This window comes from Trachypithecus francoisi, unplaced genomic scaffold, assembly GCF_009764315.1.
Source record: "Trachypithecus francoisi isolate TF-2019V2 unplaced genomic scaffold, Tfra_2.0 Lachesis_group17, whole genome shotgun sequence".
In the NCBI taxonomy this organism is placed as follows: Eukaryota; Metazoa; Chordata; class Mammalia; order Primates; family Cercopithecidae; genus Trachypithecus; species Trachypithecus francoisi.
The window spans coordinates 3,431,691-3,448,859 of NW_022681462.1; the positions used below are offsets into that span (position 1 = coordinate 3,431,691).

At 47.6% G+C, this 17,169-nt stretch overlaps 1 protein-coding gene across 5 annotated transcripts in view; it reads right to left on the minus strand.

Annotated features, from left to right (window-relative positions):
* AFF3 (AF4/FMR2 family member 3) overlaps positions 1-17,169 on the minus strand; it is a 639,560-nt gene that overhangs the window by 32,803 nt on the left and 589,588 nt on the right. For all 5 annotated transcript variants that reach the window (XM_033239032.1, XM_033239033.1, XM_033239031.1 and 2 more), the window contains 3 exons: positions 14,378-15,472; positions 7,697-7,821; positions 3,100-3,301 (listed from right to left, as the gene is read on the minus strand). In XM_033239032.1, coding sequence (XP_033094923.1) covers positions 3,100-3,301; positions 7,697-7,821; positions 14,378-15,472 — 1,422 coding nt within the window. The remainder of the gene's footprint in view (positions 1-3,099; positions 3,302-7,696; positions 7,822-14,377; positions 15,473-17,169) is intronic.

Genomic DNA, 17,169 nt, shown 5'->3' on the forward strand with positions numbered 1-17,169 from the left:
CCATCATATATATGTATATACACATACACAAACATATATATACACACACATATATATACACATATATATACACACACACATACACACACATATATATGGAACACATCAGTCTGTGGAAAAGTTTTAAAAATCACATTACTCAGGATAGAAACATTTACATGGCACCTACTGTGTGCTAAACACATGGATCATAAAACTGCATCTGAGGTTAGGAAATGCAGATGGTTTCTCTGAAGTAATTAAAATTGAATGTATACAAATGCTGCTTTAAATATGGACTGCTTTTACATGTAACACTGTAAAGGTTAGAGTCTACTGTTATAGAAGACCAGGAAACTCAGATGTCAACATTTAAAAATTGTTCTTAAACTCCTCCAGTGGCCTCTGCTTGCTATTGGTAAAAGGAGTGATCCCAGTCAAGTGGCCCCTCAGCCATTCTTTGCCTGTGGCCTCTGTGCCCCAGACTCATGGGCTGGTGTCCAGTTCTTTCTTGGGACCTTTGCACTTGCTGCTTCCTCTGCTTCTTACTATATGCCTATTTGCCTTTTAGAGATCTCGCATCAGGGGTCAGCCATCTATGGACAGGGAGTCAAACCTGGCTCTTTTTGTAAATAAAGTTTTATTGGAAATGAATCCTGTCTATGCATTTATCTATTGTCTGCCTTCCTGCTACAATGGCAGAGTTGGGTAGCCAGGATGGAGACCGTGCAGCCCATAAACCCTTAGGTTATTTATCTGATTCTTTACAGCAGCAGTTCTCAACTGGGGGCAAACTGATAATGCTTGGAGACATTTTTAGTTGTCACCACTGCCAGTGGGTGCTCATAGGATCTACTGGGTGGAGGCCAGGGACACTGCCAAACATTCTACGTTGCACAGGACAGCCTCACCACAAGTAATTAGTCAGTCCAAAATGTCAAAACCTGCTTCGCAGAAAAAGTTTGCCACTCTTAGGACTAATTCAAGCCTCTTTGTTATAAGAGCTCCTAGTCCTTTGTGAGTTCCCTTTTTAGCACTGAAACCCTTGGTGCTGAGTCATGGATGTGTGTGATCCCCTGTATGAGGCTCTCTCCCCAGCTAACTGTAAGCTTCATGAGGCACAAATGGAATCCGCTGGATTGTGACTGCATCTCTGGTGCCCAGCACGTAGTAAGTACTTACCAAATAAGCACCTGTGTGGTGAAGAATAACTAAATAAGATCTATAATTGGTTTATAGTTCTCTGCATATCATACTTGCTCATGACTTAAGGATCTACAGGCAAATAAAAAAAACTTGAGTTGGTGGCTTTTTGTTCCATGTTTTTCTAATATAGGTCTTCCCCAATTCTTTCAGCCTAGAATTAAAGACCACTGCTCCCAAGTGAGGGTGCACAAAAGAAGGTCAATTTCCTGAGGATGCTGTAAGATTGAGGCTCTTGTGGGAACTTCCAGCAACTTTTAACAATCTTTAATTCATGGGATAAAGTGTTACACACTCTGTTCCCTCCCTCATCTTTCTTTGCAGAGTCTTGTTCTTTTTTTTTTTTTTTTGAGATGGAGTCTCGCTCCGTCGCCCAGGCTGGAGTGCAGTGGCGCGATCTTGGCTCACTGCAACCTCCACCTCCCAGGTTCAAGTGATTCTCCTGCCTCAGCCTCCTGAGTAGCTGGGATTACAGGTATGTGCCACCACGCCTGGCCACCCAGCTGGTTTTGATAGGCACAGTGACTACCATGGGAGAGGGTATGGAAGTAACTAATGTTTCTGAGAGGATGAGTGGTCCAGGGCCACTGGCTTTTAGAGGCTGGCATGGAAGCAAAGGGGAACTAACATATAGTGTTAGTTGCATAGGTGTCCCTAGGTGTTGGGAGTCTTTTTATGTTTTTTTCCTTTGAGACAGAGTCTTGCTCTGTCACCCAGGCTGGAGTGCAGTGGTGAGATCTCAGCTCACTGCACCCTCTGCCTCCCAGATTCAAGCAATTCTCCTGCCTCAGCCTCCTGAGTAGCTGGGACTACAGATGCTTGCCACCATGCCCGGCTAATTTTTGTATTTTTAGTAGAGATGGGGTTTCACCATGTTGGCCAGGCTGGTCTTGAACTTCTGACCTCAAGCGATCCGCCCGCCTCAGCCTCCCAAAGTGCTGGGATGACAGGCGTGAGCCACCACGCCCAGTGGGGATCTTTTCATAATATTGTCTCTTTTAAAATCTTGCAGGTAAAGAAATAGGAGCAGAGAGATTAAGTAACTGGCCCAAGATCACACTGTAGCTAAGAGGTGAGGTCAGACTGTGAACCCAAGTCCCCTGCTCTTCCCCTGGGACGTGCTGGAATCACCCCTCATGAGATCACTGGAAAAGGGGTAGTGGGGGAGTTCCCCCACTGTGGCTGCAACACTGGCCAATGAGGGCCGAATGCGGGCCCTGTAGCTTTCAGTGTGGGGTTTCAATCCCAGATTTCACTCTGCCCTGGGCTCAGAAATTTTTCCCAATAGAAAGGTTGGTTGGTTCAAACTCCTAATTTCCTTTGTCCCGGGATGGTATTACTTCGAGGTCTTTTCTTTTCAGACAGAAACATAAAATCCTGCCTAAGCAACAGAGGCTTAGAACTCTCCCTCAGGGTTCCTCTTCCCCGCTCTCTGTTGGGAGGGTGAGGGGAGATGTCTTTTGCTGGGTCTTCCTAGAAGCGGGGGGCATTCAGGAATTCTCAAGGGACCTCAAGCATGTGTTTAGACTGTGCTAGGTTAGAGACAGAACTTGGGGGTACTCAATTTCTTTTTTCTTTTTTTTTTTTTTTGAGACGGGGTCTCGCTCTGTCGCCCAGGCTGGAGTACAGTGGCGCGATCTCGGCTCACTGCAAGCTCCGGTTCCCGGGTTCACGCCCTTCTCCTGCCTCAACCTCCCAAGTAGCTGAGACTACAGGCGCCTGCCACCTCGTCCGGCTAATTTTTTGTATTTTTAGTAGAGACGGGGTTTCATAGTGCCAGCCAGGATGGTCTCGATCGGCTGACCTCGTGATCCACCCGTCTTGGCCTCCCAAAGTGTTGGGATTACAGGCATGAGCCACCGCGCCCGGCCCCTCATTTTGGTTTTAGTTGGAAAGGAAGAGAGAGCATCAACAAACCGTGAGGTCTCCGCCGTGAGGCTGCAGCTGGCTGTCGGCCTTAGGCTTTTTGCTGGAAGAGCCTGAAGTGAACAAACTGTTGCCATTAGGTCGGCTGGAAGAAGTTAAGTCCTCGCTGGTGTATTTGTGTTTAGATGCATCGGAGAGGGGTGAGATGGGCGACCGAAGCATTTTTTCATTTTTATTTATTGGTATTGCCACACTGAAAAAGGAAATGACAGTAATGGAATGTCACAGAGTCAGCACAGGGAAAGGTAAATGTTTTCCTATGACCCAAACCACCCAACCGGGACCTGTTGGTGGAAGAAGCTTCTTGGGAATTATTATACCAGGAAACAAGTTAATGGCATTAGAATCATAACAAACAAGAAGCAAGTCACACTGTTTCTTTTCTCTCCCCATCAGGATGATAGTAATTCTGGAGCTGGCACCAAAGGATGCGACTAAGACTAGTAACACTTTCATTTTCCAAGTCCTTTATCCAAGGATCTCAAAATACCCAAAAAACAACTTACTGTGTTCCTAACAAGCATAAGGAGCAAGCAGTGGGAAAGTCAGTCAACAACAATAAATGAACTCTACATTTCTTTCTTTTCTTGAGACAGGGTCTGGCTCTGTTACCCAGGCTGGAGAGCAGTGGCAGGATCTTGGCTCACTGTAGCCCTAACCTCCTGGGCTCACGCAATCCTCCCACCTCAGTCCCCTGAGTAGCAGGGACTACAGGTATGCATCACCACACCTGGCTAATTTTTCATATTTTTTGTAGAGATGGGGTTTCACCATGTTGCCCAAGCTGGTCTCGAACTCCTGGATTCAAAGTGCCTCGGCCTCCCAAAGTGCTGGGATTACAGACATGAGCCATCGTGCCCAGCCAAATTCTACATTTCTTTTTATTTTTTTGAGATGGAGTTTCACTCTTGTCACCCAGGCTGGAGTACAATGGTGCGATCTTGGCTCACTGCAACCTCTACCTCCCGGGTTCAAGTGATTTTCCTGCCTCAGCCTCCTGAGTGGCTGGGATTACAGGCGCCTGCCACCATGTCTGGCTAATTTTTTTATTTTTAGTAGAGACGGGGTTTCACCATGTCAGCCAGGCTGGTCTTGAACTTCTAACCTCAGGTGATCCACCCGCCTCGGCCTCCCAAAGTGCTGGGATTATAGGCGTGAGCCACCGCACCCAGTCTGAATTCTACATTTCCAAAAAGACTTTTGCTATCTCATCTGAGCTTGTACTAAATATTATATAGAAAATAATAAAACCAGAGAACAACCTGCAATATGTAAAGCCAATTCTTAATATCCGAGTTTATGATTTAACCAGGGATTGATCAGATTAAACCTAGAATATAAAAACAGTGAGTAGGAGGCTAGGTGTGGTGGCTCATGCCTGTAATCCCAGCACTTTGGGAGGCCAAGGTGGGCAGATCACTTGAGGTCTGGAGTCCGAGACCAGCCTGGCCAACATGGTGAAACCCCATCTCTACTAAAAATACAAAAATTGGCTGGGCGCAGGGGCTCATGCCTGTAATCCCCAACACTTTGGGAGGCCGAGGTGGGCGGATCACAAAGTCAGGAGATCGAGACCGTCCTGGCTAACATGGTGAAGATCCGTCTCTACTAAAAAAAATACAAAAAATTAGCCAGGCATGGTGGCGGGCACCTGTAGTCCCAGCTACTTGGGAGGCTGAGGCAGGAGAATGGTGTCAATCCCGGAGCAGGAGTTTGCAGTGAGCCAAGATCGCGCCACTGCACTCCAGCCTGGGGGACAGAGCGAGACTCCATCTCAAAAAAAAAAACATAATAATAATAATTAGCCAAGTGTGGTGGTGCATGCCTATAATCACAGCTACTCAGGAGGCTGAGGCAGGAGAATCACTTGGGGGAGGTGGATGTTGCAGTGAGGCGAGATTGCACTGCTGCACTCCAGCCTGGGCGACAGAATAAGACTCTGTCTCCTAAATAAATAAATAAATACGGTGAGTAGAAGTTACAGTTTCTGATTCCTAACTCCTTATTTCACCTTCAAAACTACTGTCTGTGCCTGAATATAATGTTCTCCAAAATCAACCATCAGTGAAGAGGGATTCACTTACATTTGAGTTTGCAATGTATATTATATTGTTAGGGCTCTATTCCTTAAAGTATTCTTTGGGGAAGACAGATTAGTCTGAAATAAACTCAGTCATCACTAATTTAGGATACTTATAGAGGTCAGCTGGTAGAGCCAGTTAAAACACGGTAAAGTCATCTAACAAAGATTGACTCATTATTCTTGGGGTTGGGCTCTTCTAATTGCACGTGTTCGTTATCACCGCAAACAAGCCATTAAAGTCACTTCAAAAGCAATTTCCTTAGCTGGTGGTCACAGTGGAGAGATTACAAACACAGGCCTCTAGAATAAATGACAAAACCAAGGTTCTGAATGTTATGCAAATGGATACATGTGGGGATAGAATTTCTGGTGACAGATTTCTGGTTCCAAAAGCACTGTGTGTCTAACAACATAGAGGGTGTGTTACGCAAAAGTGCTTTGGGAGAATCAAAAGTTACTCATCTAGCCATGGCGAAGATGCTGATGTTGAAGATAATGTGAACTGCCTGACTATAATTGTTTGTCGAAATGTGAGTGAAGAAAGACCTTTTCCTCAGTCTCTATTATTTGACATACTTCATGATTTTCACAGTGCAAGAAGAACAAAACTGTGACATTAAATATTATCATGGACATCATGATTGTCGGTTTTTCATCATTGCAAGTTTATATATATATTCAAGTTGACCAAAGAAACTTTCTTGGGAGCTCCTCTTTGAAATTCCCCCTTCTCTGGGACTGCTGTACAGCACTGGTAAAACTTGATAGTAGTAGTCACAGTTCCAGAGGTACACAGACCACCTTTCCCAGAAAGAACTCTAAGCATTTTATATGCATTGCGTCACTACTTAACATAAATAAAACCATCAGAACTAGGAGGCTCTGCCAGGCTAAGTCTCTAGAGCAAGAGCTTTTTAACTTGGGGTCCAAGAACTTGAATGGAGAAGTGACCTCTTCGTTTTCACTGACCTCTCACTGTAATAGAGCATTTCCTTCAACTATGAGTAAAGGTATGAAACCAGAGTCATGGTTTGGCAGGAGCAATAGTATCAACACCTGTGACTGTGTCACCAGTATAAATCACAGCTATTTTCTTTTCTTTTTTGAGATGGAGCCTCTCTGTCACCCAGGCTGGAGTGCCGTGGTGCAATCTCAGCTCACTGCAACCTCTGCCTCCCAGGTTTGAGCGATTCTCTGGCCTCAGCCTCCCGAATAGCTGGGACTACAGGAGCGTGCCACCACACCCAGCTAATTTTTTTATATTTTTAGTAGAGATGGGTTTCACCATATTGGCCAGGCTGGTCTTGAACTCCTGACTTCATGATCCGCCTCCCTCAGCCTCCCAAAGTGCTGGGATCACAGGCACGAGCCACTGCACCTGGCCAAATCACAGCTATTTTCCTATCATATTGCAGTTGTGCAGACACACGGTTTATATTCCTCACTGCTTAGAAATTATGGAAGCCACCAGATCAGCTAGATTATTTAGTGTATTAACACGCACTAAATGATATTACACATTTAAAAATATTTGGGTACCACATTTTCCCCATTTCCCCTTTCCCAATATTTTGGGCTGGCATCCACCCTGCACAGAGGACCGAGGAGTGGGCAGCATGCAGGGGCAGCCCTCCCTCCTGTTCAGACCCACAGGAGCCCTCGCCTTCCAAGGTGATTCCGGCACTGCAGTGGGCCTGTGTGTGTGCACCCTCGCTCTCCAATTTCCTCGCCAAGTTTTAGCACCGCTCTACATCTTCTCCTAACCTTTCAGTTTACATTTTTATGTGTTGTGCTGAGACATTCATCTCCCTTTAAGATTCTATGTATACGGTCAGAGAGGGTGAGGAGTGTCTTAGAGAGGAAAAGTGGTCTCCGTGCTGTGGTATTTCAAAATGGAAAGCGCTTCTATGACTGATGATAAGCTACTCGTTTCTAATAAATACCTGCGATTTTGCCTTGCTTGTAAGGCATTCATCAAAGAGGGGAGTGAGTGCTGGGTGGGTCCATCTGGAACCTCTTGAGAGGAATGTCTGGGTGGCCATTTAACCTTGGGAGCACGGACCCTTCTAAGGCCACAATTTTAGTCTATATCCAATTAATTGCTTTAGGTGCTGCACACGGAGATTCAGCTTGAAGTGTGTATTTCTTCATCTGTGTAATAAGCTTAGTGTTCTTATGAGTTTAGTGGTTACCATTAAAATATTGATTAGAAATTCAGTTATTAAGTTTTTTGGGGGAAGGGCATATCCTGGGGCGTGTAGAGCTGTGTGTAACTAGTATCCGGTCTTTGGTTATGGAGAAGTACCTTGCATGAGTATCTGGAGCTATAGTATGTGGCACATGTGTAGCCATAATGATAAGACTTAGGTTAAAGGAGGGAAGCAAGTCTGCAGACCTAGACCAGAGTAGTCCTCAAAAAGCCCGACCCTCCTCCAACCCAGCAGGTGACTTTCAGACCCAGAGATCTCTCCAGCTCACTTCCACTTTTGGAGGGAATGCACGTACCTGTTGATGTTCATGTTGCAGTGGTTTGCTGACAAAGTATTACTGGTGGAGGTGGCCAGTCTTGAAGAGCTGTCTTTCTCTCCCTGGGCCTTCTTGATCTCCCTGTAGTCGTCTTCGTTGTCACACTGTATGGGAATAAACTAAAGTCAATCAGCACTGGATTTCAAGAGTTCCCAGGCGTCGACTTCCACAGAGCGAGGCCTCCTGGGAGCCCCACTCACCTGGCTTCCCCGAAGCGTAACCTGAGCAGCTGTGACCCTGCCATGGCTTCCCCATTAGCTCCTCAACAAGCAAGGATGAAATCTGTCGGTTTTACAATCGACAGCTGATGGAGAGGAGAGGCACGACGCCATGATTCAACATTTTGAATTCTGACAGCTGCTCTGCCATCAACGGGCTTAGGATTTAGTCCTCCAAAGCAGCCCTGGTCTGAGTTCCCACTGCAGCTCCAGCGGCACTCACCTTGGCATTTCTTGGTATCAGAATAAAGTACAGCAAGTGTGTGTTCTCTGGGATTCATGCCATAAAGTCAGTGGCAATCTTGGACTTTTCTGCTTTAAAAATTCTTGCCTTGGCCAGGCGCGGCGGCTCATGCCTGTAATCTTGGCACTTTGGGAGGCCGGGGCAGGCGGATCACGAGGTCAGGAGATCGACACCATCCTGGCCAACGTGGTGAAACCTCATCTCTACTAAAATACAAAAAATTAGCCAGGTGTGGTGGTGGGCGCCTGTAGTCCCAGCTACTTGGGAGGCTGAGGCAGAAGAATCGCTTGAACCTGGGAAGCAGAGATTGCAGTGAGCCAAGATCACACCACTGCACTCCAGCCTGGTGACAGAGTGAGACTCCATCTCAAAAAAAAAAAAGAAAAAAAAAATTGCCTTTTGTGAACTGCAAGCAGAAGCTATTATCTCTTGATGCCTTAATTCTAGTTTTCAGCCGGACGCGGTGGCTCAAGCCTGAAATCCCAGCACTCTGGGAGGCCGAGATGGGCGGATCACGAGGTCAGGAGATCGAGACCATCCTGGCTAACACGGTGAAACCCCGTCTCTACTAAAAAATACAAAAAACTAGATGGGCGAGGTGGCGGAAGCCTGTAGTCCCAGCTACTCGGGAGGCTGAGGCAGGAGAATGGCATAAACCCGGGAGGCAGAGCTTGCAGTGAGCTGAGATCCGGCCACTGCACTCCAGCCTGGGCGAGAGAACGAGACTCGGTCTCAAAAAAAAAAAAAAAAAAAAAAAAATTCTAGTTTTCAATTACTATCCCATGACATCTTAGAATCCATAAAGTACCTTTTTCTAAAACAGTACTTTGATTGGATCCTTGTTGCCATGATTGGGTTTAATTTTATTTATGTATTTAGAGATAGAGTCTTGCTCTGTCACCCAGGCTGGAATGCAGTGGTGGGATTATGGCTCACTGCAGCCTCAACCTCCCAGGCTCAGGTGATTCTCCTGCCTCAGCCTTCCAAGCAGCTGGGACTGCAAGTGTGTGCCACCATGCCTAGCTAAATTTTTGTATTTTTTTTGTAGAGATGAGGTTTTGCCATGTTGCTCAGGCTGATCTCAAACTCCTGGGCTCAAGTGATCCTCCCACCTTGGCCTCCCAAAGTGCTGGGATTACAGGTGTGAGCTAACAGGCCAGCCTGTGTTTAACTTTAGATATGTGTTAAGGTGCAACACAAATATATTCAGAAAGTACCATTTTCCACGAGCTAACAGGAACCTAGTATGGTATCCTCAGGGCTGTCTGCCTTGTTTTCCAGGAGACAAGTGCCAGCACCAAAGCAAGACTCTGACCTTCTCGCTTTGGCTGGAATTTTGCCACACAGCCTCTGCCATGGGGGCTCCCAGATGCCCACACTGTAATAGTGCCCCCATGGAGGGCCCAAACCAAAGCTCCGAGATCTCAGTCCTTAGCTCCAGGGCTCCAGCAGGGCGAGACTCCACAAGTTTGACAGCCAGGTCTACGGGGTCATGTTGGCCCATCTCCAGCACCCAGTACTGGGGTACTGGTGCCCAGAATACCAGGTAAAGAGCACTATGGAAATGTTCTTTCACTTCTCTCGTGTCTGTGTTTAATGATGATTCATTAGATTTTATGAGTACAGCCCGGTGTCAGGCTTAGTGTAAATGAAGTTTCTTAAGTTAAAATAAAAATGGTCATAAGTAATACAACTATTTAAACACAGAATATTATGGAATTTTATGTACATCTTTCTGCACCTCTCTCTAGTAAACTCTGTATGCCTGGACGGCTTTATGTATTTCCAATCTGTCTATATATTACCAATGTCTATCTCTGCATATTTCATCTATGTGTATATTTCCATCAGCCTATTCATTTAGCCATCCATCCCAGAGGTAGTAGCCACACTCATTCCCAGATGATTAATTGATAGATTGATTCCTACACTCAACAAAGATTCAGTACCAGCAAGTAGTAAGGAAGACAGGGTGTGTAGAGAAAAACAGGAGGAACAGTGGGTAAGGAAGAAAATGGGCTGCTATGTATTACTGACTTGCATTGTTTGAATATATTGTGTGAATCGGACAACACCCCTGCAAAGATGTCAGCATTTTCTTTTCTTTTCTTTTTTTGAGATGGAGTCTCGTTCTGTTGCCAGGCTGGCGTGCAATGGCATGATCTCAGCTCAGTGCAACCTCCGCCTCCAGGGTTGAAGTGATTTTCCTGCCTCAGCCTCCCAAGTAGCTGGGATTACAGGTGCGTGCCACCACACCCAGCTATTTTTGTATTTTTAGTAGAGACAGGGTTTCACCATGTTGGCCGGGATGGTCTCGATCTCTGGACCTTGTGATCCGCCCACCTTGGCCTCCCAAAGTGCTGGGATTATAGGCATGAGCCACCATGGCCAGCCCCGATGTCAGCATTTTCTAGATGGAGAAACTGATGTTCAGAGAAATTAAGGTCACCTGAGTAAGGTCACCCAGGAGGCCAAGGACCACATATAACTTTCTGAGTCTAGTGCAAAATGAAAATACTGCGCCCTTTGTTCAAAAAGCAGGAAAAGAGTGATGTTATAAAGCCCTCAAATAGAAAACATTTTCCTTTCTTTCATAGTCTGTCATGGAGGTGTCTACAGTATTTGCTATACATGTTGTACTTCTCTGGGCATGGGGATACCTGGAGCAGGGGCGAGTGTAGCCTCTCAAGAGCCCTGTCTGCCCTGGGATGAGGCATATGTGTGCAGCCTACCAGTGTGGCCGTGCATTCCCCTTCTGCCAATCAGAGGCCCTACCTGTGGTGTCCGAGTTGTCAGGCATTTCCCCAATAACCCACAGCAATGGGCAACCCCCAGGGATTGCAAGACCCTCTTTGGAATGTCTTACTACCTGGATCAGGGATGGGCAAGATCCTTCCTGTGCCTGCACCTAGGCCCCCAAGAGCAGCAATGGTCCCTGGACTCAGACAGGAAGTGGGAGGCTGCCTCAGGCCCAGGGTGCCAGGAGGCAGAAGTGCAGGCAGAACCGGCTGCAGAAACAGGCAGGAGGTGGGAACACAGTGAGTCAAAGCTCCATGTGCCCCTGCACATGTACCATCAATGTGCAGCATCACAAATTCAAAGATTACAGGACAAATTTTAAGATGGCAGCCACAAGCATTCAACTCCAAGGTGCCCTGGGTGATGCACACCAGTGTGGTCCCATGCATGGGGCCCATAAAAAGCTGGCCCTGCAGGAGGTAAATGGGAAAGACGGGATTTGAGGTCAGGTCAGCTTGGTGTGAAAATCCACACACTTTCCATTATATGTGAGCATTCTCAGGGCAATGGGGACCAACTAAGGGTGCCCACTGCAGGCTAATAATGGCCAGTGCTGGGTGGAAACTATGTTGGGGTGTCTTTATAAAATTATCTTTGCTGGCTGGGCGCAGTGGCTCACTCCTATAATCCCAGCACTTTGGGAGGCCGAGGCAGGCGGATCACCTGAGGTCAGGAGTTCGAGACCAGCCTGACCAACATGGTGAAACCCTGTCTCTACTAAAAATACAAAAATAGCTGGGCATGGTGGCGCATGCCTGTAATCCCAGCTACTCGGGAGGCTGAGGCAGGAGAATCACTTGAACCCGGGAGGTGGAGGTTGTGGTGAGCCAAGATGGTGGAGCATCATTGCACTCCAGCCTGAGCAACAAGAGAGAAACTCCATCTCAAAAAAAAAAAAACTTTTTTTTTTCTTTGCATCCATACCAAGGAAAAGCAAAAAGCTGCCCCTTGAAGATATTTCTTTTCATGAACTTTCTTGCAAGGGCTTCAAATTCTGCTTTATAGGGATAAATTACTTAATGTTATTAATATTACGTGAAGAAACACATCCTTGGGAACTTTATTTTTTATTTTATTTCTTTCTTTCTTTGAGATGGAGTCTTGCTCTGTTGTCTAGGCTGGAGTGCAGTGGCATGATCTTGGCTCACTGCAACCTCCACCTCCCAGGTTCAAGTGATTCTCCTGTCTCAGCCTCCTGAGTAGCTGGGACTACAGGCGCACACCATCATGTCCGGCTACTTTTTTGTATTTTAGTGGAGATGGGATTTCACCATGTTGCTCAGGCTGGTTTCGAACTCCTGAGCTTAGGCAATCTGCACACTTCGGCCTCCCAAAGTTTTAGGATTAGAGACGTGAGTCACCGTACCCGGCCTGGTACTTTAGAATAAATTTCTTTTTTTTTTTGAGATGGAGTCTTGCTCTGTCGCCCAGGCTGGAGTGCAGTGGCCAGATCTCAGCAAGCTCCGCCTCCCAGGTTTACACCATTCTCCTGCCTCAACCTCCCGAGTAGCTGGGACTACAGGCACCCGCCACCTCGCCCGGCTAGTTTTTTGTATTTTTTAGTAGAGACGGGGTTTCACCGTGTTAGCCAGGATGGTCTTGATCTCCTGACCTCGTGATCTGCCCATCTCGGCCTCCCAAAGTGCTGGGATTACAGGCTTGAGCCACCGCGCCTGGCCTAGAATAAATTTCTCTGGTCATAGGTGCCCTTAGGTCACAAAGTTGATTGTCATAAAAAGGAGACTGCGTGCCTCCTCCATGCACACCTACAAAGCAAGGAATATATTCACTGTAGCCAGGACAAGGTAACAAGGTGTTCTCCTTAGTCCCCTTCTCAATTAGGGATTCAAAATAGCTGTGAAACATATGTGTCCAGTCTAACTTTTCTATTGATCAACTAGACTGCCTTCAGAAAACTGTAAAATATACAAACCTCAGACTGGTTTCTTATTGTGACGCTCTGAAGCCAGACAGCCTGGGTTCATTCCTGGCTCAGCCCCTGAGGACCTATGTAACCTTGGGCAAAGCTGCTTTAGGCTCTGTGAGCCTGTTCCCTCTCCGTAAAGTGGGTATGACAATAATATTTGCCTCAGAAAGTTATAAGGATGAAATGATTTAACATGTATAAAGTGCCTAGAGCAGCATCTGTCATGGGGACCTATAGACCTGTGAGCTGTTACTGAAAACTTTGTCCTGAATTTGGAGCCATCCATGCATACTGCAATCTTGGTCTGTCACCCATTGTATTTTTCACTGTGGTAAAAATTGCTTTTGAATACACGGTAACAGGAAGGGTTAAAAATCCTCAAAATTGGCTTCAATGGATGACTAAGGTATTCCCCTGCGCAAAAACCTTCGAAATGGGCTACACGTTCAGTGTCTGCTGCCAGAGATGCCCCCAGCTCTCCCTGTCCTTGCTCTGCCCTTCTCACCCCCTGGCCTCACTGCTTCCACCTGTGAGCCTGGACGTATTCAAATGTCCCTCCTCCACAGAGCCCTGTTTTCAGGGCCCCTCCACCATGAAGCCCTCCTTGACCAATGTTAACGGAAGCAACAGCTGCTGGTCTTGATACTGCATTAGGGTCTGCCGTATTCATTTTCACCTGCCACAGCCTTGAACTTCATGAGGCCACTGGCCTCTTGGGTCAACGAGTGATCCCACTATCAATGTCACCCCATTCCTCTGGGCAAAGAGTGGGGTTCTTAATGTGTTCAGCTTTCTCACAGAGCCTACATCCAGCTGTGTGTGCACACACTTGATAAATATTTCCTATTTTGACATGCAGTGGGATAAGGCTTAATTACCTATAACTATAAAACACAGATAATAGGCTGGGCGTGGTGGCTCATGCCTGTAATCCCAGCACATTGGGAGGCTGAGGCAGGCAGATCATCTGAGGTCAGGAATTCGAGATCAGCCTGGCCAACATGGTGAAACCCTGTCTTTACTAAAAATACAAAAAAATTAGCTGGGCATGGTGGTGGATGCCTGTAATCCCAGATACTCGGGAGGCTGAGTTAGGAGAATCGCCTGAACCTGGGAGGCAGAGGTGGCAGTGAGCCGAGATGGTGCCATTGTACTCCTGCTTGGGCGACAGAGCGAGACTCCCTCTTAAAAAAAAAAAAAAAAAAGGATAATAATTGTACTTCCCTCACTGAGCAGTTCTAAGGACTCAGCCAAGTTAGATGTTCAGTGCTTACAACAGTGTCTGGATATAGAAAGTACCCTGGAAGTGTGTGTTAGGTAAGGACGCACACAACTCCTGCGGCAGCCCACGGTCCCTAACAGCAGCCTATGGGTGCTCTACCCAAGTACCCACAAGTTAAGAGACAGCCCCTTTCCCTCCACGCCCCGCACCACCCCCGCCCCCTGCACCCCAGTCCCAGCCCCAGGCCTACCTTGCGTTTCCTCTTGGATTTTGGCAAAGCCTTTTCTGCAGGTGTGTCTGAGGTGTGGCTGGGCGGTGCGCTCTCAGAGTCCTTGGTGGCAGGGGCGCTCAAGACCCCTGGCTCCTGCGGCAGGTGTTCTGGGATCCTGGACAGGAGGGTCAGGTCGATTTTGACCCAGAGAGACCTGACCTCATCACTGTCCTTTAGAGGGGACAGAAGTTCGTTCCGGCCAAAGGGGACCAGGGTGTAGAACTGCTCCTCCAGCTCCTTGGCGATGTCACTGGTGGTCCTGGCGTTGATGGAGCCTACAGGGGCTCTGGGACCATTGCCCCCGTTGGCAGCTGCCTCCTTCAGCCTCTGATCACTCCCGGAGGAGGCAGAGGCAGCCACGGTCTGTGCTTTGGACAGAGGGTACTCCTCCTGCTCGGACTCCAGGTCGGAGTCCGAGGAGGAGGATGACGATGACGACTCTGTCTCAATGAACTCCTTGGATTTGGGGACGATCCTGCTCAGCCCCCGCGTGCGGCGCTTCTCACAGGTCACGGAGGAGCGCAGCTCCTTGCGGTGGCTTGCTCTGTTGTTGCCACAGGGCCTGGTTTTGGTGGGCTCCGGGGGGACCACCACGCTTGTCCCCAGCGCGTCCGGGGCCGCGGGCTCCTCGGGCCGGTGGAGGTTGGCGCCGTCCCCGGCTGAGGTCCTCTCCGTGCGCCTGGTGGGCTTCTTGCCCGCCGACCTCCGGGCGGGCGCGGGCGCGTTCTCCGCGGGCGCACAGGGCACTGCCGGCGGGGGGGCGGCTGCGCTCACAGCCACGGCCACGGCCGCGGGCGGGGACTTCTGCTTCACGCCTTTACTCCCAGGGGCCTTGTTCGCTGTCCTCGGCCTCTGCTCCTCCTTGCAGGTACTCTTGACCTCCTTCTCCCTCAGGCTGGGCTGGCAAACGTCGGGGACTTTCCCACAGTCCTGGACGTCCTCTTTCACCGGGTTGTAGTACTGATTGCTCTCCGGCCCGTGGCTTTCATTTTGGATCAGAATAGGAGGCTTGTGGGGATTCACTTTGTTCAGCCATTTATCTAGCTGCCACTTGTTAGAGGATGCCGGTTCAGCCTGAAAGCAGGAAACCGGTGACAAACAAAACATCTTTCATTACAGGCTCACTTAAAGGGGCCTGGCTGTTTTTATCTTGACTTAACTCCTCTAAGGGTATGAGCAGAAAACGAATGGGCTGGAAGCAAAGGGAAAATGGAAGCATTAAGTGTGTGTCACAGCTCCATGTGGCACTCAGGATGCCTGGATGATGCTGTCCTTACCTGCCCGTGGCACTAAATGTCCTTGCAGCACTTCCAAGTCTCTTTGGAAAAATAGCGAAAGCATTGTGCCTCATTAGAACCCATTTCCTAGTACTTTTGTTAGTATAGATTTTTTTTTTTTATAATTATATGTACATATGTAAACTTGAAATTCTCCAAAACGTAACTAGAGAATAGTTTAGAGGCCCTGAGCATAAATCCCTTGTTTTTTTTGGTGAGACTTAAACCTTTGGGAAGATCTGAAGAGGGGACTAAGTGGAACCTACAATCCCAAACAATTAACACATGATTTATGTGTTGAGGGCAGGTAGGCTGTAGTTATTTGGTGGTAGGAGCAATGACCTTGGGAAGATGGCTGGTTTTGCATATAGAACTGTTTCAGAGGGACTTGTGTATCTTTGGCAGCCTGACTGGGTCAGTCTCTCCTCAACCTGCTTCCATCACACTGTGCTAGAAATATTTCAGACACGGAGGTGAGATGGAACACTTTCCTGCAAGCAGTTTTGCTGACTTACAGCAACTCAAGAAAGTCACTGGTTTTGAACTGTGGCCTACAGGTTGGCTCTGGGATTGAAGGTGTGGGGATGGCTAGGGAATGCCCTGAAATGGATGGGAAATGTGTAGATGCATATTGTTCCTGGAAGAGGTCTGTTGTTTTCAGTTGTGTCTCTAAAGAATCTATGTCTCGGAAAAAATAAATAAATAAAGGACCAATCCAATAATTTTACAGGGATTAAATGCCAATGTCTAAAGAAAGTCAATTTATCTAGTATTATGATTAATAAGAGAAAAAAGGTGTATTGAGAATAACAGAATTTTAGCCAGAGTATTTTCAATTTGTGACTCTAAGTGAAATGGGGAAAATATGTTGGCTACGGTGATACGCTTTTTCTTCCCTATGGCCTTCCACCTTTCGAATTCGTGTCATCCGTTGTTTCAGGGGAGACCAGATACAAGGCTAGAGTAAGAAGACACTGCTTAGGCTCCACACTTCAAGCTTGATAGGTTTAAGTCTACAGCAAATTGAGTCTGTTGCCAGAGAAAAAACAGTTTAACATAATACATTAGAAAAGGTTCCTTTGAAGTATCAAGGTGTGTTTTTCAACAGTGAGGCCTGTATTAAGGGCAGAACTCGGCTGGGCGCGGTGGCTCACACCTGTATCTTTGGGAGGCCCAGCACTTTGGGAGGCCGAGGCGGGCGGATCACTAGGTCAGGAGATCGAGACCATCCTGGCTAACAAGGTGAAACCCTGTCTCTACTAAAAATACAAAAAATAAGCCAGGCGTACTGGTGTGCGCCTGTAGTCCCAGCTATACGGGAGGCTGAGGCAGGAGAACGGCGTGAACCCGGGAGGCGGAGCTTGCAGTGAGCGGAGATCGCCCCACTGCACTCCAGCCTGGGCGACAGAGCCAGCGAGACTGTCTCAAAAAAAAAAAAAAAAAAAAAAAAGAGCAGCACTCAGGGCTCTTGGCCTCACCCCAGGCATTGAGGAT